At 35.3% G+C, this 20,666-nt stretch overlaps 2 protein-coding genes across 3 annotated transcripts; one reads left to right on the top strand and one right to left on the bottom strand.

Moving 5' to 3' along the window:
* The first annotated feature begins 1,827 nt into the window (after window positions 1–1,827).
* Window positions 1,828–15,285, top strand: LOC120189829. Its single transcript, XM_039193000.1, has 5 exons — window positions 1,828–2,516; window positions 13,726–13,912; window positions 14,302–14,584; window positions 14,761–14,838; window positions 15,049–15,285. Exons 1-5 carry the CDS (start codon window positions 1,991–1,993, stop codon window positions 15,097–15,099), a joined length of 1,125 nt encoding a protein of 374 aa, XP_039048931.1. The 5' UTR covers window positions 1,828–1,990; the 3' UTR covers window positions 15,100–15,285.
* LOC120189788 lies at window positions 5,511–20,656 on the bottom strand. 2 transcript variants are annotated; one of them, XM_039192976.1, is made up of 13 exons: window positions 20,509–20,656; window positions 20,280–20,342; window positions 20,078–20,164; window positions 19,231–19,329; window positions 18,677–18,772; window positions 18,519–18,584; window positions 18,324–18,414; window positions 18,042–18,109; window positions 17,889–17,954; window positions 17,429–17,479; window positions 17,177–17,241; window positions 16,770–16,852; window positions 16,462–16,588 (listed from the first exon to the last, which is right to left on the bottom strand). In XM_039192976.1, the coding sequence occupies exons 1-12, from the start codon at window positions 20,542–20,544 to the stop codon at window positions 16,795–16,797; spliced, it is 846 nt and encodes a 281-aa protein (XP_039048907.1). In that variant the 5' UTR covers window positions 20,545–20,656; the 3' UTR covers window positions 16,462–16,588; window positions 16,770–16,794. The 2 variants fall into 2 exon arrangements, with proteins under 2 accessions (XP_039048908.1, XP_039048907.1); XM_039192977.1 differs by lacking the exons at window positions 16,462–16,588; window positions 16,770–16,852 and adding an exon at window positions 5,511–5,521 and having other exon boundaries at window positions 17,148–17,241.
* Window positions 20,657–20,666: the final 10 nt, after the last annotated feature.

Raw genomic sequence — 20,666 nt, 5'->3', positions numbered from 1 at the left:
TCCCGCATTGGCCTCTCTAAAAATCAGGGAATCGTTCGCAAATAAGAGATAAGTGATCGAAGGCCTATACATGTTAATTTTGATGCCTTTCAACCTATTAAATCTTGCTAATTGTCGAATGAGCGAGGATAACCTCTCGCTAAAAATCAGAAAAAGATACGGACTAAAGGGATCACCTTGACGGAGGCCTTGTTGTGGATAAAACATATCTCCAGCCACACCATTTGTCACTATAACGTGCGAGGGTGAGCAAACATATCTTTGAAGAAGCTTATCCATCCTTTTGCAAACCTCATTTGAGCCATAACTTCCTAAATTAACGGCCACTTCACCCTGTCATAACCTTTACTCATGTCTAATTTTAGAGCAAAGAACCCAAAAAAAAAACCAATAAGCTTATTAACAAAGGAGTGAAGGATCTCATATCCGATATGATGTTGTATGTAATTAATTTATCTGGCATAAATGAACTTTTTGCTTCATCAATACATAAATATAGCAACCCTTGCGTCCTTGCTACCAATATTTTCGACAATTTTTTGAATAGCACGTTACAAAGACTAACTCGTTAATATTGAGTGAGATTAAAAGGAGACTGTAGCTTGGGTATTAACACAATGTGAGTAAGATTGACCGAGGCCATATCAAAGCGTCTTTAGAGCAAATCAATACAGAATGCAGCAATCTCGTTACCAAAGATGTACCAAAACATTTGGGGGGAAAAAGCACCCAATCCATCTAGCCTAAAAGTTCCAAGGAAACAAATAAATTTTACAGCCATTATCTCATTAGTGTAGTCATTCGTTTTTGTCCGGACAAAAAATATTACACTATTATTATTATTATTTGTTGGGTTGGTAATATGATCGATTATCTACTTGGAATCCCATGAAATCCGCTGTACTTGACCCCATTATCTGACATTTGAGAGAAATGGCTTTGTGGGTCCTTAAAAAGTGGATTTTAGGTACATTTGTAGGGCTGCCACTTTCTTGATAAGGATCACGGTGCCAATAAGGCTCGGGAGGAGGCAGAGGAAAGCTGGGAGGAATTACAGGAACTGTTTGAAGAGATGTTCCGAGTGGAAATTGATTCGTTAGGGTCGAATTGTCAGCAGACTACGCCCTGTCCTTCTTCATCTCGGTCTGCATCTTTTGGTGAAAGTTCTGGCTCCAACAAGCGGAATTCTGCTGATATGAGTTCAGGAGGAACGGATGAAAAAACAGAGTGGTGGAGGCAGTGCAGGAAGCTCATAAACTCGATGTTAACGCCTTGTTTCGCTATGCCCAAACTCATGTTCCTGGGTTTCCACTCTCCCCTTCAAAATTCAATCTCACTCAGTTCGGACATGGACAGTCGAATCCCACGTATTTAATGGAAGTTGGAACCCACCGAATCTAGGGAAGTGACAGGTAGCTAAAACCTTCAGGTCTTTTCTGTTTGTTTCTCGGGATTCTTGTTGTTTCCTTTCCCCCCTCCTTTGTATTCTCTATTTCTGGCTCATTTTTTCTACATTTCATCGACTTACCTTTCCCTTAGGTTTCTTTCGTCTAAAGCGGTGAGCATTGTTCTACCTGTTCCTCCATTTTTCTTGTTCTTACTTTTTAAAATTTTTGTTTATAGCTACTGTTTTGATGCTGATATTTTGTTGGTCGGATGGATTATTTTAGTGCGACATGAAGTTGTAAACCATAACGATTTTTTCTTGAAAATTATTTTTCATTTTGATCAATTTCCTTTTACTTTATACTCGGCTCGTTAGCGGTGCACTTAGTTCTTTGCTTGATGAATCAAGCTGATTGAGGAGCTCGTATAAGGTTAACATGGAACGACTTTCAATGTGGCTGTGCCGTCGTTGATCATCTCCTCCCTTTTATTTTCCGTCGTAACGGCCTCTAGTGATGGGTTGGTTAGAACTGGGCTGAAAAAGCTGAAATTCGATCCGAACAACCGGCTTGAATCCAAGGATCGAGAGGCTTTCATAGCATCTATGAAAAAGCATCGCTTCCGTAACTATCTTGGAGACTCGGAGGATGTGGATATTGTTGCCTTGAAGAACTACATGGATGCTCAGTACTATGGTGAGATTGGTGTAGGAACTCCACAAAAATTCACTGTTATATTTGATACTGGCTGTTCAAATTTGTGGGTGCCATCATCTAAGTGCTATTTCTCGATTTCTTGTTATCTTCATTCCAAGTACAAGGCAAGTGAGTCAAAAACATATAAGAAGAATGAGAAATCTGCTGCTATTTCTGGTTTCTTTAGTTATGACGATGTTCAAATTGGTGACTTGGTTGTAAAATATCAAGAATTTATTGAGGCTACTAAGGAGCCAGGTCTTACGCTTTTGGTGGCCAAATTTGATGGGATATTAGGACTTGGGTTTAAGGAGATATCTGTTGGGAAAGCTGTCCCAATATGGTACAACATGATCAAGCAAGGTCTTATCAAGGACCCTTTATTTTCATTTTGGCTTAACCGCAATGTTGAGGAATACACCCATTTTTGTTTGGGTTTAAAAAATATTATTTCACCTTATTTTTATTATTATTATTATTATTATTATTTTATCTTAATTTTGTTTTTTATTCTTATTTCTTAATTTAACCTTTTAAAATTATTTCTTTTTGTTTAGCATTTATTTATTTTTATTTTACGATCTAATATTTTATTTTTTTGACCCTTTTTAAAAGAATTCAATCAATCAAAGGTAAGTAATTCGAATGGAGTCTTTAAATTTTAATTTTAATTTTCTCAATTAAGACAACCGGAAAATTAAAACGGTACCGAAAAGGTAATTCAAGGGTGCTAATCCTTGCTTGACTGTAACCGACTCTCGAATCCAACATACTTCTGTTAAAAACGCAGATCAGGTAAGATAGTATCCGATCAACCTAAATATTTTTTTAAATGATCGATGGCGACTCTAATGCGTTCTATTTAAGTTGAAACTAAATTCCGTACCCATCCTAAAAACTGCGACAATTAGCAAATGTGAATTCCTTCAATAAACTATCATTCATTTCGAGCGAGATATAAGGGACCACAACCTCTAGGATGCAACTGTCTACTCACTCCCAAACGAGGCAAATAAGTTTTGGAAATAACCACTAGCTTCCTCCTCAATCATCCCCTTATATTCCAATCATGCACCATCATCACGGTTAAGAAATCGAATACGGTTCTTACGTTTTCGCTGAGTGGCGTAATTGTGAAAAAATTCTTATTATTATCCCATTTTTAATCCAATTCACTCTCACCCCCGGCTCCTAGTAAAGTTCTGACATGTCAATTTTGAGATTGAGTTGTAATTTAATGTCTAATTTTTCCTAGCAAATTCGATGCCGAGGAAGAATCTTCTAACTCCACCAACTTCTTTTTAAGGTCTTTCTTCGAAATGTGTTTCTCCCTCCAAACTCTATTGAACCATTTGTTAAGGCCCAAGCGAACACAATGCAGCCTATCCAAAATCGTTCCTGAAGATGACTCTCATAAACAACGCATCTCCAGTTCACACGACTCTTTCAACAGCCAAGAGGATTCAAATTTAAAGTGTCACTTCCTCTCACTATCCACCATGTGATCAGTATTCAACAGTAATGAGCAATGGTTAGAAATAGAATGAACCAGATGATACAAGGAAAAATGGGGGAATTTCTCTAGCCACAAGGAATTAGCCACACCCTTATCCAACCTGTTTCGAATATTGGTCTCCGCCTATCTTCCCTGTTCCCACATGAATCGACAACCAAAGTATCCAATGTCCTCAAGGCCACAATCAAAGTGAGTATTACGGAAATCTTCTATTTTTCGTACGTTACATAGAAGCCCCCTCGTTTTTATAAGAAAATAAAATCTCATTGAAATCACTGACAACCATCCAAGGAATGTCTAGTCGATCATCCAAATGACGTAATAGAGCCCATTTTTTGCATCTCTGAATCTCCTTAGGAGCTTCATAGAATTTTTTTACAATGCCACAACAATCCATCTTCAGCAACTTTAATCAAAACATCAATGTGTATTGTCGAAAGCGACCTTAGGTCATATCTAACCTCCTTGCCAAGCCAAACATAAACCTCCGCTACTCTCATATGAATCAACATATAAACTATTTGGAAATCCACACCATCTACGAATTATCTCCATTTCTGTTGTTTTGTTTCAATCAAGAAAACTATAGTTGGGTTAATGTCCATTGGCAGATGCCGAAAGCGTCTAACTGGACGAGGTTGACCCAAACCCCGGACGTTTCAACTCATGAGCTTCATTGAGATCAACTGGACTAGTTCTGCAAGCCTGCCACTGATACGTTTTGCTCCCTATTAGACACTATCTCCTCTAAACACTCGTTAGACTTCGAGGAATACCTCTAACGTTTAGCACCATTGACTCTCACTAATGGATTCTCCTCCTCAACTGCTACCATTATCACATCCAACGAAGAATGTTGAACCAACTGTCGATTTTTATCCAAAATAGTCAATGGATGATTACTCTCACACCTTTGACCCAATGCATCTATGCGCACACCAGGGACCCTATTCTCATCAAGAACACCTCTCCACTCCTAATTATTTCCTAAGGAGCTCCTCCCATCACCCTCTTCCTCCCTCAACCATGGACTTTACAATGATCCTCGTTGCCGTATATGCCAAGCAAGGAGAAAGCGTACTCTTTCTTGTCCTGTAAAATAAGAAGTGGGCAAAAACCCTTTCCATGTCCCAACTTCCCACATATAAAACAAAAAAGTCTCAGTTTTTCGTACTAAAAAGATGCATAGACCAGTTTCCCATTCGAGAACGTTTGTTTCTTCCTTTTCTTCAATTGATTACTCACATCAACTTGAACACAAGTCCTGATACACCCCCATAACCTAATGAGATTGCTGAAGCATCATACTCCAAAGACTTAACTACAAAATTTCCTAATAGTTTTGCAACTAATTTGGAAATAAACCCTGTAGGCATATCAATAACACGCACCCAAAAGTCCATCGTATTTAGTGGAACTAGTAAAGGGTCGTCCCCCTCAGACAACCAGTAAAAAACTAACAAATGAGAGTTGAAGTACCACGGCCCATCCCTGACAATTTTGTCAATGTCAACAGTATGATATAATTGAAATAGATATCTCCCTCCTCAAGAACAGATATAGATATGCCATCAATAGGGTGTCATACATTAGCTAGAGTAGTGTGAATCGCCTAAAATTTATCATGCTAGACGTGACGAAATACCTCATAAGCCAATTCTTGAAAGAGATAGACGACCCAGTGGCCCCCAATTCTAACTTCAAAATCTCTTCCTCCTTTTCTTCCCCCAATTGAAGTTCGTCCAAACGTTGCTCTAGATCACCCATGTTGATTCAGAAGAATTGGAACGCACGAAAACCCATATGAAAAACGATAGCCACAATAGAAATAAAAAGCGAAGAACGATAAAATCCTGGAAAAAACCTGCCAAAGACGGAGAGAAAAGGGTAAAACCCTAGTAAAATTAATACTCCAATAACTCATCTGTCGGAACGGTCCTTAACCTTTTTGACGAGTTGGAATGGGATCGAAAAGCAAGAGTTTAGAAAACATATTTCAAGTCGCCATATAACCTTTTTTTAAAAATTTTAAATCTAAACCCTAAAAAAATTAAAACTCTCTCCTCTCTCTCCTCTCTTCTCCATATAACCGGTCACCTCCCCAAGAACCCGAAGCTCCGCTGTCGTTCGTCGGCCACCGCTGACAATGACCGGATATTCCCAAGCTAGCCCAAAACGCCCCTAACTTTCCGATCTACAACCTAAAACCCGAACCCGAGACTAAATCAACCAAACTAAGTCCCTAAACCCCCTAGAACCAAAACCGACTCTTGGGGTCACATATAATGGGTGTAAGGTTAAATGGGTTTACATTGTATTGGACTTGTAAATTTGGACATTTGTAGGATTTAATTTTTTTTGTGGTTGGTATTTGGTTTTAAAATTAACTAGGATCTCAATTTTCCAAAATGAACATATTTGATCTTCAAACCCTCTTAAATGAATGCTCGCAACTTATCAAATCCCCGGACTTATTTATCATCCATGCAATAAGGCCACTTGAACAATATTGATCGCCTCGAAATTCATTTTCAAATACCCGAACAATATTAGGGTATTACATCTCAGTAACAATCTTAAATCTATGTGAAATTAAAAAATATATATTGTGTATTTGGATCTTATCATTTTATTTATTCTGAAAATTAATATATTAATTTGTTATTTCACTTTAATCCAATGATTTTAAGACAATAATCCATGTTAGAAAAGCAGTAGAATCCCAAGAAATCAGGGACAAGTCAATATAATCGGCCTTTTTCTTTTACCACGTTTAGTTGACTTAGGATGCCAAATTTCTAAGATCAACCCAGTAATTAGTACCTAATTCATATTATACAAATTATCTAAGCAACAATGTCAACTCACATTTGAAGATGCCGATGATTCTAAATTTGATATATTCAGATTTTAATATTTGGTGCGATGAGCGTGAATAATGTCTTGCTCAAAAAATAAACCATGGTGCCTGAAGACAAATATACAATCTCATTAATAAAGAACTAGTTAAGAGAGATTATATTATATAAAATATCATAGTGTGAATAATCATTTGAGACTAAGGAGGACCCTAACCATGAGGTTGAGATCCCATTGTCATGTAAGTAATTAGAGAGGTCAAACATCCATTGTATATATATGATCCTCATTACTATATAAAATACCCAATAGATTTGGTGGTGGTGTAAAAAAATCTTAATATAATTCCTAACATCTAAGGATCAATATTGAAAAGACAAATTATGTATGTTCAAACTTCAGTAGAAACCAAAACGATGAAGATGTAGAAGTATGCATAGAAGGACACATTATCCCCTCAAATGATTGTTTCAAGTACCTAGGGTCTATGATACATAAAGATGGGGGTGTAGATGAAGACGTTACACACCGTATAAAGGGAAGATGGCTAAAGTGGAGGGCTGCTACTGGAGTTTTGTGTGACAAGAAGGTGCCTCAAAAACTAAAGGGAAAATTTTATAGAATGGCAATAAGACCAGCGCTGCTGTATGGATCAGAATGTTGGGCAATCAAGAAGGATCACGTAAGGAGGATGGAGGCCGCAGAAATGAGAATGCTTCGATGGACATGTGGTAGGACTCTGTGGGACATGACACCTAACTCTGCTATTAGGATGTACTTGGGGGTGGTGCCTGTATCCGAAAAATTGAGGGAGGGAAGACTACGGTGGTTTGGGCATGTCCTTAGGCGACAACCGTCGGATGCGGTCAGGAGGGTAGAGTCGATTACAGTCGACGGTGTCAGAAGGAGAGGACGACCAAGACGGAAGTGGGAAGACTGCTTGAGATCTGATTTGAAGGAATTAGCCCTTACCGAGGACATGACCTCCGATAGGAAAGTATGGAGACTTAAAACTAGGGTAGTTGAGTAGTGTGGTTCACAGCCATAGGGTGTAACATCTCTATCTTCTTTTTAATGTCTTTGTAGTACTTTCCATGACTTCTACTTTATACATGTTTCTGTCATTGAAATGTATGAAGGCTTAGAACTAGGGTGTCGGAGTAGTGTTGCCTTAGTTTAAGAATTAACTCATTTGAAGTTATTCCTTCTCGTAGCTTGCTATTATTGACTTCTGTGTATCATTTCTATTCATGTTTCCTCTTTTTAAATTTAGCGGGGTCTTACATTTTCAGTCTATATGCAGAGATTTCTATGTAGGGAATTATTTGCAGGGAATTATTTATAGGGATTACTCCCCATTACAGACGCACATATCAAGACTGCATATAAAGGCTGTTCATCTATGTATTTATTTATTTATACACGCATTTGCATCTTATCTTTATTTTTAATTTTCTGACTGCCGGAGGTCTTCCACGGAAGCTGCTCTCAACCTGGCATTGGGGTCAGCCTACTACCCTACATCCCCCTTACCCTATTGCATATGGGAATAAGGGTTTTGTTGTTGTTGTTGTTGAATAATCAATATTAGATCATTTATCACCAACAATTAGTTGGTTTAGTGGGATGAGACACTAAGTCTCTTAAGCAAGGTTAGGGGTTCAAACACTGACGTTTGCGAATGGAGCAAACTAGGATGGGATGGTCACTCTCACCTTTGTAGTATCCTATCTGGATTAGTTGTTCAGTAGATTCAGATACTAGTAATTAATTCAAAAAAAATATTAGACAATATATCGTTAAGAAGGTCATTTATAGATTTTCCGTTTGTCATTTAAAAGAAAAGAATAAATAACAAACTAATCGAATAAAGTTGTACATGAAATCAAATTATGAGTTCGTTGGGAAAATAGTTGAGCATGGTTTGAGTTAACTTATTACATATATTTAACATTAATGTGTATAAATCAATTTGGTTTTATATAAAAAAAAAATCTCATGTAGATTGAAACTAACTAAACTGAATGGATTGACGTATGTTTCAAATCGATAAATCCTCTCCCTAAATGAGAGGATTGAAATTTATAAGTGCTTTATATAAGTAACTATTATTGTTGTATGTTTTAAAATATTGGGTAAACTACTTAAATGGTCACTAATATTTGGGTAAGTTGTCATTTTCACCACTAATGTTTGAAAAATCATAAATCGGTCATTAACATATCATTTGTTACAAAATGATTATTTGAAGTTAACCATCGTTACTATAGGTGACGGAAAGCTGATGTGCCATGTTAATAGATTTGTTGGCACTGTTTAACCATATTAGACCATTTTGACTGCCCTTCTTTTTCTTCAACCCAACCCTTATTCTTCTTCTTCTTCAACCGAACCCTCTTTGGTTGATTTTGCATATTCTTTCCCCTTTCTTTAAAGAGGAAGGAGCAAAGTAGTTTTCGAACTGGGCACTATGAAAACTCAATAATATAGTAATTCTAAAGTATAAATTCACCTCTAGGACTAGACATTATAGTGTATGGCACTTAGCTGTGTGAGCTCCAAAAGCCTTTGCAAGCTTAGGAAGAATGTCCTCTGGTTTCTCAGGTTGAATGAGAAGATTGAGACCTTTCTTCATTAAATTTTTCTTCAAAACAACCAAGCATTCCATGATAAATTGTGCTTTCAAAGCTACCATGAATGAAACGAAAAACAAACAAATGATTTCATCTTTCAAAATGACAATATCCCAAAACGTTAATGCTGATCACAAAAACTGGAAAAGGTAAAGCAAAACAACAAGAAAAAAAGTGATACCTCCAGTCTTAGGGAAACCAAAGTGATAGGTGGTCTGAAAGAGACAATGGTCGATGCAGTAAACAGGCGAAATAGGCTCTGAGGAAACCCCAAGCCTTGAACAAAGGCTCATTGTCTAGCACCCTCAGATCATTCCTAAACCAAACCAAGGAAACCCCTTTTTCACTTCTCTTCACTGTGTTTAATGAGTACCTTTGGAAGGTCTTCTTCGCAATGCAGTCCATTTCAATGGAGTCTAGTTCCGAAACCTGGTACATCGTTGAGGAAGAAACACATTGCGTTTGGGATTTTGAAGCGAAGCTCATTATGTGCCTAAAATCAAAACGGAATCTAATTTGAGTTGAAATTGCAAAAGTTGAAGATGAAGAAATGAGATTTTTTGTTTGCGAAAGTAGAAGAAAGGAGGAAGGAGAAATAATACCCATATTGTTGAAAACATTTTTGATGTTTCGATACAACAAAATAAGTTAAATTAATTTTAAGATTTTACAAATGATTTTCTAAGTATATTCGATACAATTATTCAAATATCAAAATATTACTCGAAGTCTTTCAAAGTTTAAATTCAATCCTTACTAAAGTGTAAAATTGTGTTTTATACTTCAAATATTTTTGAAACAGTTTTCACAAAGTATTTCAAACAAAAAACGAGTCAAAAATCAAATTTGTGAAGGGATGCACCGATGCACTCATTGATGCATCGATGCACACACCATTTCGAATGCATTTTATGCATCGATGCACAACCATGCATCGATGCACTCAGGATTTTATTAAAATATCGAATACATTTTATGCATCGATGCACATACCATGCATCGATGCACTCCAGGCTTGTTTGAAACATCGAATGCAATTTATGCATCAATGCACCCTTAATGCACCGATGCACTAAGTGTTCCAACGGTCGAAATATTTGAATTTTACACTTGATGCATCAATGCACCTTGACTATGCATCGATGCACCCACTCTCCCAACTGATTTTATTAATTATTTTCACACAATAACGGCTCTATTAACTCCACTAATGATCCCCAACGTTCAGAATCAATTGAATGAGTATTTAAACAAGCTTAGAAGCCATTGATCATAAACAATTATCAAGAATCAAGAAAGAATCAAAGAGAAAGCATCAAACTCATTGTTTGAGCATTTCAAGCCTATTTTTCATTCAATATTCATTTTGCTTTCAAGAACACTACTTGTACTCAATTGTATTCATTCTTGAGTATTCTTTCTTTGTTCTAGAATTGTGCAAACACATTTGCCTTGTGAGGTTTTTCATTAAGTTTGCGAATTTGTAATCTTCGCTGAGAAAGAGTGTTCTCAAGAATTGGGGTATATTCTTGAGAGAGTTGTAAGGTTATCTCTTTGGCCTCAAAAGAAAGAACAAATTAGTAATTTGTTGGAAAATCTTTAATGTGGATAGCTAAGGTAGTGGACGTAGACTTTGGTTGAGAAAGTCGAACCACTCTAAATCGCTGTGCAAATATTTTTAATTTTCTGCAAAAGCTTCCACCAAATTTTTAATTGCCAAGTCACCCCCTCTTGGTCGATTCCGTCGATCGATTAACTCAATACATATGGAAGAGAAGGGTAGGTCAAAATAATGGTCAAACAGTGCCAACAAAATATATTAACGTGCCACGTCAGCTTTTCGTCACCCACAACGATGGATGTTAACGTCGAGTGACTATTTTATAACAAACGATAATGTTAGTGATCGATTTGTGACTTTTCAAACATCAGTGATGAAAATGAACACTTACCCAAACATTAGTGACTATTTGTGTAGTTTATCCTAACAACAACAACAACAACAAAACCCAATTCCCATATATATGGGGTAAGGGGGAGGTAGGGTAGTAGGCTGCCCCCAACGCCAGGTTGAGAATAACTTCCGTGAAAGACCTCCGGCAGTCAGAAAATTAAAAATATAGATAAAATGCAATGCATGTATAAATAATTACATAAATACATAGCTAAAACAGTATTCATATGCAGTCATTAATATCATATGTGCTTCTGTAATGGGGAGTAATCCCTGCAAAATAATCCATGCGAAAGAATCTCTGCATATAGACAGAAACCTAAGACCCGACTAAATTTAATAGAGGAAACATGACGGGAATGATACACAGAAGACAACGATAGCAAGCCCAGGTCTAATCTTTCATAAATACCAATAACAGAAAAGTATAAAAAGTAAAAGTCATGGAAATTACTACAAATGCATTTAAAAGAAGACAAAGATGATACACCCTATAGATGTGACTCACACTACTCGACTACCCTAGTCTTAAGCCTCCATAATTTCCTATCATAGGTCATGTCTTCGGTAAGGCCTAAATCATTCTTTCACGTTAATAATTCGATTATATATTATATTATACTTTTATTAAGTTATTTGTAATTTGTAACTGTGTTGCTTTTTTACTATTGTAAGTTTAGAGATTAAATATTGTGAATGTTAATAGAAAAATGTAGATTGATAAAGTATTTGATTTAAGTTAATTGATTAATAAATCAAATACACGTAATTATAAAAATTAGGCTAAAACTTTATTTATTTTCTTGGGAGAAAAAATCACTCATTTTGGTCTGAAAAATATATTTTGATTCATATTGAATATGAGTTTTTATCGAACGAGTCGGTCGTGAGTTGAGCAGTGCTTAATTCGACTTGTTACTCTTTAAGCTTGATAAAATTTTGACTTGTGCTCATTAAAAAAACTTTTTGTTCTACTCGATTTGTTGCTCATTGCTCAATTCGTTACTTATTAAATTCTCCTAAACTTTTACCTTATTTTTTAACAATATCTAAAATCTAATAAATGAATAATTATTAAATTAATAATTTAGTAGCTTTCTTGTTATTTATTAGAAAATTAATAAATTGGTGTAACTATTAATTAATATTAATTAATAATTTAATATATTTCTTATTATTATCTGTTAGTAAATTATTAATTATTAATCATTATTTAAACTTTCTTTTTAAATAAAATATTTTTAAAGATAACTATTAAAAAATTATAAAAAAATAACAAATTGTTCGTAAATTTGTCGAGTCAAGTTGGACCTTGTTTGACCCAACTTGTTAAGGTCTTAAGTCGAGTTCGAGTTCAATTTAAGTCAATCAAAATTGATCGTTCATCAAAGTTTAACCGAATTGAGTTCAAACAACACACGAACTGCTCAACTCATTAAGTACTCGTAATATTATAGCCCATATATGTAATATTATGGTAAATTTTACCCAATAAGCCAACCGGGTAAACAAAATAGCACATTAAAACAACATGAATTTTATTTTGGGCATGACGAGTTTGCCCAAATATATTTTTATTCACTTTTTATATCGACGTGATGAGTTTTAATAAAATATAATTTTTTTATTAAATTTTGTCATATAAGATTGACAAATTCTAATAAAACGTATTTTATTAAAACTTATTACTACATTGATGTGATGAATTTCAAATCACGGAAATAAATATTGTAGATTAAAAATTAATTTTGAAAATAACTAAATGGACTAATTTTTTTATCTCGGCTGACCTATTAGACAAATTTTACAGTAATATTATTAAACATGCAAAGCCCAACTGAAACTCTTTTAAGGTAAATCAAGGCCTTTCCATAAATTTAGCCCAGGCTTTATTCAAAATTCAACTAACGGCACCCACCTCGCCTACTTGTTTTTTTGGTTAACCCACCCACTCAATCATCAATATATACACCACCACCACCATATCCTTTCCCCTTGGCTGTTTTTGCTTCATCTCTTTCACAAACCAGAGGGAGAAAAAAACTGAAGAAATCAGAGTTCACTTAAGAGAAAAAAGGGGGTTGAAGAGAGATCAAGCAAAGCAGACTGAAAGAGAAACACCTACAACGGAAGAAAATCCTTCTCAAATTCAATTGAGAAAGCAATAACAAATAAATTGCAGTAATTATTTAGGCAAGGAGTCGGAAGAGAAAACCCACTTTTTGTTTTTCTCTGGGATGATAGTGTTTCACTGTAAGATTTCTTCTTCTCTTGCTGTAATTTTTTTCTGAGCTTTTCTTTGTTCTTACATGGTAATGGATTTATTTATTTTTTATTTGGATTTTCAGGTTTTTCTGAGGGAAGATTATAGTGTATTTGCTTAGATCTTAAGGTTGGGCAACCTATTCCTCTTAAAGTTTCAAAATTTTCAGAAGAAATCTTTAATATGACATTTCTTCTCCTACTCTTCTCTTAAACGAAAGAAGAAGAAGAAGAAACTGTAAACACCCAGATTTTGTTTTCATCATCTCTTTGATTTTCACACCCAAATTGGTTTTCTCCAAAAAAAGACAGCTCTGTTGTTTTACTTTCTTCATCAAAAATTCGTTTTTGGGTCTTTTGAATTTCTTTATTTCTCTAAGAAATTAATTTTTTTATTTGTTTATGGTGTTTTAATGGCAGAGATGGAGAAAGAAGAGAAGAGCCAAAGAGCATGCAAAACGATAGAGCCAGAGGTGTTTTTACAGTGGGGGAATAGAAAGAGGCTAAGATGTGTGAGAGTTAAAGACCCTCAAAAGATCTCATATAAATCGAGTGCTGTAATTCGCAGAAGAATCACTTCTGCCAATTACAATCATGGTCTCACCAGGTATGACTATAAATCATGATTTTTCTTGGCTCATCTTGATGGTTTGGGGGAAAAAAGAGATTTTCTTTGTTTCCAAGCATTTTCTCTCCTTTTTTTTTGGATTATTTTACCCTTTTCTTTGATTTCTGAGAAGCTTCTGGGTTGAATTTGGTTTTTTTATCTCCCTAAATCAGCTGGACGTGGTTACGTTTTTTTTCCCCAGAAGCCATCTGCCAGTGATTATGGATTTTCCGAGAAAATTACTAAATGATGTTGCGACTGCTGTTTTTGTTTTCTCAGCTGCCAAACACGGTGTTAAGAAATTTTCCCTGTAAAACTTTTATAATGAAAACAAGCAAAACTGGTAAAAAAATGTGAAATTTACTCATTTAGTATGTTTGGTTTTGTAGGAATTCAGAAGCAGCTATACTCCGGTCGGACCACCGGAAAGCGTCATCGCCAGAGAAGGAAGACAGGTACTACACAACAAGGGGGTCATCAGCAGTGGATGAGAATGGGAAGACTGCAGTGGATAGTGGCAATAATGGAGAGGATAAGAAAGGAGTAGTGTGGCCAAAGCTGTTTATCACTTTGTCAAGCAAAGAAAAAGAGGAGGATTTCATGGCAATGAAAGGTTGTAAACCCCCTCAAAGGCCTAAAAAGAGAGCCAAAATCATCCAAAGGACCTTACTTGTAAGCAATCCAATTGTCGAATTTCCTTCGTATTTTCTGTCGATAATCTGTTTTCTTTAATATAAAATCTTGTATCCGTCAGTATATACGAGATAAACGTATCAGAAGCTGAGGCATATGATGATCTTATCTTGTGGATAAGGATTTCTTAGAATTTTGGGTTCAATTTTGTGCAGCTGGTGAGCCCCGGGGCTTGGTTGACTGATATGTGCCAAGAAAGATACGAAGTTCGGGAAAAGAAGAGTTCTAAGAAGGTAAACCTACGATGGCAATTTTCAGGGATTTAAATAGAGGTCCAATAGTGGCCGATGTATAGTGGTAAACGTGCCCCAGAAACCATTATTTGACAACCGCAATAACACCCGCAATTGCTACAATCCCCTGCTATCTTCCCTCTTGTTCTATCAAGTTTTTCAATATATTGTGCATGTAACTGTTATCTTCTTCCCTGGTTTTGTTTGCAGAGACCGAGGGGATTGAAGGCCATGGGCAGTGTGGAAAGTGATTCAGATTGAAGACCCTACTATAAGCCGCCATGGCAGCTGCAGTAGGGGCGTTTTTTCTCTGATTTTCGCAGCTAATGTTAATGGTGTTGATTGTTAAGAGTGTTGAGGGAGAGAAGGTTAATCAGTCTTCTGCTTGCTGTGGTTTGGTGTATACAAGTTGAAATTTTCATTTTTATGAATGAAAATAATTGTTCTTATTTACCGCGTTAAATTTTTACTGCAAACAGTTGCATGTGGCTCTCTTCTTTCTACCTTCATTTTTTCTTTATTTTTAAATAAATATATATTTTGGGCCTTTTTACCCAGGTATATCCTAAAAAAACATTAATTCCCAAATTCAAACACATTGCAAATTAATTTTGAACTTGCACATCGCGTACGTGTTGTAGAAGACGTTTCTTTGTCTTATATGATACAAAATAACGGCAATAAAAAAAATAATCTGGAATGAGTGTTAATCCCAAAAATTATCTTTATTAGATGACATTTCAATAAAAAAGAGCCTATATTTTGGTATCTTTAACTTGATTTTAGAATTTAATTCGGTATCAAAAGCTTTTTTAGTCTAATATTTCTATTTCAATCAACTAATACATATAACATAAATTTGGTAATTGAGAGGGTATTTACCGGCTACGGTAATCTTAATATACGATTAAGAAAATATCCACCGAAAATGTTAATATTTTTTAATATTTCTGGTAAATCGTTATCTAAAATATTTTTTTTACCAGAAATATTAATTTCGCTAATTAATTTCTAGTAGAATCTAATATTAACATTTTCAATAAAAAAAATAATGTTTTATGTAACGCTTTACAAAAAATGTTAAACATTTTAGATAGCGTCTAATATTAAAATTTTCAGTAGAAAAATAAAACTATAAAGTAACGGTTCACTAGAAATATTATTAAAAATATTAATATTTTCAGCAACATTTTTTTTTAACAATATATTAAAACTATCGTACCTTATACATTACTAATTAAGACGGTAAAAGTGTAATGGTATGAATTATTAACAGTCAGATTTGGTAAAATGTATGGTGTGAAATTGGGGTGACTGATTTATGCTTCCAAAAAAGTTGTGCCTATAACTGAGGTCTACGTGGTACTATTTCTCAGGGACCGATCTGCTTGGATTTAACATAGGGGAGTAAATGAAATCATATTTACATTTGTTTTTGGTTTAATTATAAAATAAATGTTTAAATTATATCACTTTTCTAAATAAGTTCCCAAACTTTTTTCGAATCATTCAAGTATCTAATGTATATACATAAATCATAAATCATAAATCACAAACCAGTTTCAACTTTCAAATGGTATCACCGACTGTAACGACAATTATATGAAAAGAAAGTTTCTGAGGTTATAATATGCAGAAAGCCATTTATCTCAGACGATTGTTTTCGGTATTTTTATCTATATCGCGACGAATTTCGGAATTATGTCTGTTTATATCCTGGAGATGTTCAATGCCACCATAACATAAGATCCTGCAGAACGAATTCGACAAGCATTAGTAAGGATCTTTGATTTTGGATACCATTGCCAGTAATTTATAATGCTGAAGCTGAGCATTTGACAACCATAAGATTGGCAGTTCAATCTATACAAACTAAAGTCTACATTTGTTGGTTAGATGAGACAGAGACCTGAGAAATTAGAAAACCTCACCTCTTATGTCACTTTTACCAGCATGTCAGTTAGCCTGAGATCGCGCAGCTTGGAGCATTTCAACTATGAGCGTTTTCACATCCCTGATACATACATAAAAAACCGATTGAACAGCGATAAAACATGCATGTAACACGGTCAAACCCGAAAAGCATTCCACCCAAGCTATTGTTCTTTTACTTGAAGTTTTAGCCAGTCAGAGAAGAACCGAGATCAGTATACAATCACGACATTCCTATTTAAATAACTGGATTAAGGCAAACAACGAGCTCTGCCCTCCTCGTTTATATCAGTGGCTTTTGCCGGGATTGTATAAATTTCGTTTTTCGTTGAGAATCTCAGAACAGATGCCCCAAACAAAATGTACTAGCTAACAACAGATGATAAGTAATATAAAGATATCTCACTTTCTATCTTCTGCGCGCCTAGGAAAAGGAACTCGAAGCTTGAAAGTATTTCCTTGATAACTAGCCTGCCAGAAAAAGAGGGGAAATGCTTCATATACCAAGAATTCGAATACAGTAAGGATTGATTCGCAACTCATGAGGAAATATTGATTGGACTTTTCAATATTAGTTAACTTCAAAAGTAATGGAAAAAAATTACTCTGTTAGGTAGCTAATAACAAGATTCAATATAAAAGGTTTAAAATTTATCACCTTGACATTGAATCCAAGACTATCCAAATCCAGCATGTAAGCAGAATCAACCTGGAGAAAGACGAAAATCAGGTAGGAAAAGGATGATGAGACAAGATGAGTTGTCATGTTGGATCTTCTAGAATGAAAAATTCATTTTCTGGATTTTCAAGAACACTAATGCACTTTGTTTGAAGAAACATTCGACAGATTTCAGTAAACATGCTTACCTGAACTATGAGACTAATAAATTCAATAAATTTATCCATATTATTATTAAACTGTAAGCGTAAACTAAGACAATTATCTATTTCTCTTGCACAGACGTTAATATTGGGACCAGAATTGGCTATTGAGACATGTCCTACAATTTTCCAACTTAACCAGCAAGAGCTAACTGACTTTTGTCTCTGCAATTAAATGCCTATAGAATCTTACACTTCAAATAAGATAGTGTTAAACAGGTAATATTCCTAATTACCGGGATTGATGTTGCGAATTGCACAATGACTTGTGTGTCTTCGGCATGATCCTTATTCATGTGAGACTGAAACAGAACACTGTCATTAATAAGGACGAATTCCTCATGAAAAAAAAAATGTATAACAAGAGAAAATGAACAGCCAAAAGATACCGTAACAGGCTTAGAAAATTGAGCTATTGGATCAACTTTTGAATTCTGGTACTCCTCTTTCTTGAACTCTTAATGACATAAGGTAAAATAGACAACAAAGAAATAAGATTGTTCAAGAAAAGGATAAAACCACAAAAAATCCGTAAGAGTTTCCAAAAACAATAAATCAAATGGGTGAAAGGCAGCAGAAAAAGAAGCAGTAGCCCCTTGTATTAAACGGACTATTACTTGCTTAGAAAATGAAAATAGGATCAGAAGCAGAAAAATAATCGGAGCGCAGACCTCCTGATCCCAGCAAAGCTGTCGCAACACCTGATACATATCTCACAACTTTCGGTTCAATGCGCATAAATTGGAAGTCACCAAAGTCAACCTTCAGAACGGAAAATATATACTGAGTTCTCTATCTAGACAGATTAGTGACAAGATTTATCTAAAGGGACATACGGAATGCAGGGGGATGCGAGACAAACATACCCAGAATGCATTGGGATGCTTAGCCAAATAAGCAGTTCGAACGGCTGCTTGATCTTTTTCCGAAACCTATATAATTGATCAATGCATCATCTCAAATATTTCAGAACACCAAATCATTAGGATGAGTAACAGGAGAACGAAAATTACAAATAACTTACAGAAATAGCATCACCGTGTAGAGTGATTACTAAATCAGTTCTGTCCTCGGGATCTCTAGCAACAAGCAATGAACATTTGCAATTGGCTAATAAGTCCTACGACAGCAATTTTTGTAATAATTATCAGGTGAAAAGAATAAAACTTGACTGTGTCGAAAGGGAAAATAGGATTAACAACAGAGAAACTCCCAATGGCAGAAAGAAAAATGACTGGTGACCGTGACTATAACATAAGAAACTAAAGCTAATTACAAGAGAACAGGCATATCTTAGAGTTTTCCTGGCTGTCGTAAATGATTTTGTCAAAAATGGTAACATGAGAATATCAATTTATAACCTTAACAATTTACATGATTTAACATAACTATAAGAAGAAGAAAAAAGCATGATCCAATATATGAGTCTTCATCTCCATACACAATAATAATCTGAACGATATCCAATATCCTTTTGATGTTTCAATTTCCCTCCTATTTCTTCTAAGCTAGGACAATCGATGAATAGATTCCAATCAAAGCACTCATACAAATAAGATTCAAAATCAAAGAGAGAACCTTAGTATGAACGGCCAGGCTACTGACTGCTAATATTGGAGATCCACTAGCATCACATGCAAAGTCGACCATTGACCCCGATGGATAGCCCTCATGCTTCTGCATGCAGAAAATGAGTAGGATAACAAGAAATTTTTTTCCTAATATGAGTTGTCAAAGAAAACATAAGTCATCATTCTAATTCCATCCAAACACTTCCACAAGAAGTGCCGAAGGACCCAGGATTTTGGAAGATCTTGTTTCCATCACAGTTCTATATAGGAAATATCAGCTGTACGAGCAACAGCATGGCCTAAGATACCGAAACTGCAACTAGGAAGGGCGGAGAAGGGGAAAGTTTGCAATATTCAGCAACAGCTTGTGCAAGTTTAGATTATAGGAGTCTTGTGGAGCTAGTTGATTAAGTTTATATTCACTATGAAGTGTAGTGATTACAAGGTTCTTTTATTCATTTTTAGAATTGTATGCTAGATGATGAGATAATGATTTGCATCATAGTATTAAATTGCGGCTGCAAAGCAGTGTAACAAGCACATCATAAGGTCACCGCAAACCAATTCCCAACATAAAAACGGAGTTATTTTAGAAAATAATTCATGGCGTAACTTCCACAACAGCAATACCTCAGCCGCAATTTAATACTATAATCTTCATACTGAGAATCCTTCTAACTTCTTCATTCCAAATCATCACCGTGGAAAGGGTGAGCAAATGACAGTAATCTTTAACAAAACGATCAAACAATAGCTTTCCTCAAACAAGTATCAAAACTGTCTTTACATCAGTCTTTATGATAAATTAACCTAAATTATAAATGATCAAATCAACTAGTAATATGATGACATACCTCTGAAAAAGTTGAAAGCATACCGCGCGTGCTCTGATCAAGCACAGTACGGATTTCCTCCACCGGAGAAAGCCTAGCAGCCTTCTCCTGAAAATGGAATGACCAAATTTCAGTAAGCACCAAACCCAAGTAAACTACAGGTATATATATATAAAAAAAGAGGGAAACTCGTACAACATTACATGCATAAAATTTAACAAACCTGGTGAGCTTGAATTAACTGAAACACATTGGTTTCATCATGAACATCATCAGGAGAGATTGCCTGGCAAAATAAACATAAAACCCATTAATTTTTCTACAAGAAAAGAATATTTTCCAATCAATTAACTCCTTTTCAGATAAAAATCAATACAAAAAAGAAAACCCAGGTTTCCGTATTCTTTTTTTAGATATATAGAAACGAATATAACATTGAGTGTGTAAATTACCTGAGAGGAAGAAGAAGGTCGAGTTGCAGAGGCCATGATAGAGAGGGTTCTAGGAGGAGAATTGAGAAAGAAACGACAGTGGCGAAATTGAAAGATGGGAGAAGATGGAGGGGTTTTATAGACATTTAAGCGTGATAGTAGGGAGAGACTACGAGTTG

This window comes from Hibiscus syriacus, unplaced genomic scaffold, assembly GCF_006381635.1.
Source record: "Hibiscus syriacus cultivar Baekdansim isolate YM2019G1 unplaced genomic scaffold, ASM638163v2 tig00116959_pilon, whole genome shotgun sequence".
NCBI classification, from domain to species: Eukaryota; Viridiplantae; Streptophyta; class Magnoliopsida; order Malvales; family Malvaceae; genus Hibiscus; species Hibiscus syriacus.
This window is presented reverse-complemented; position numbering and strand designations above follow the sequence as displayed.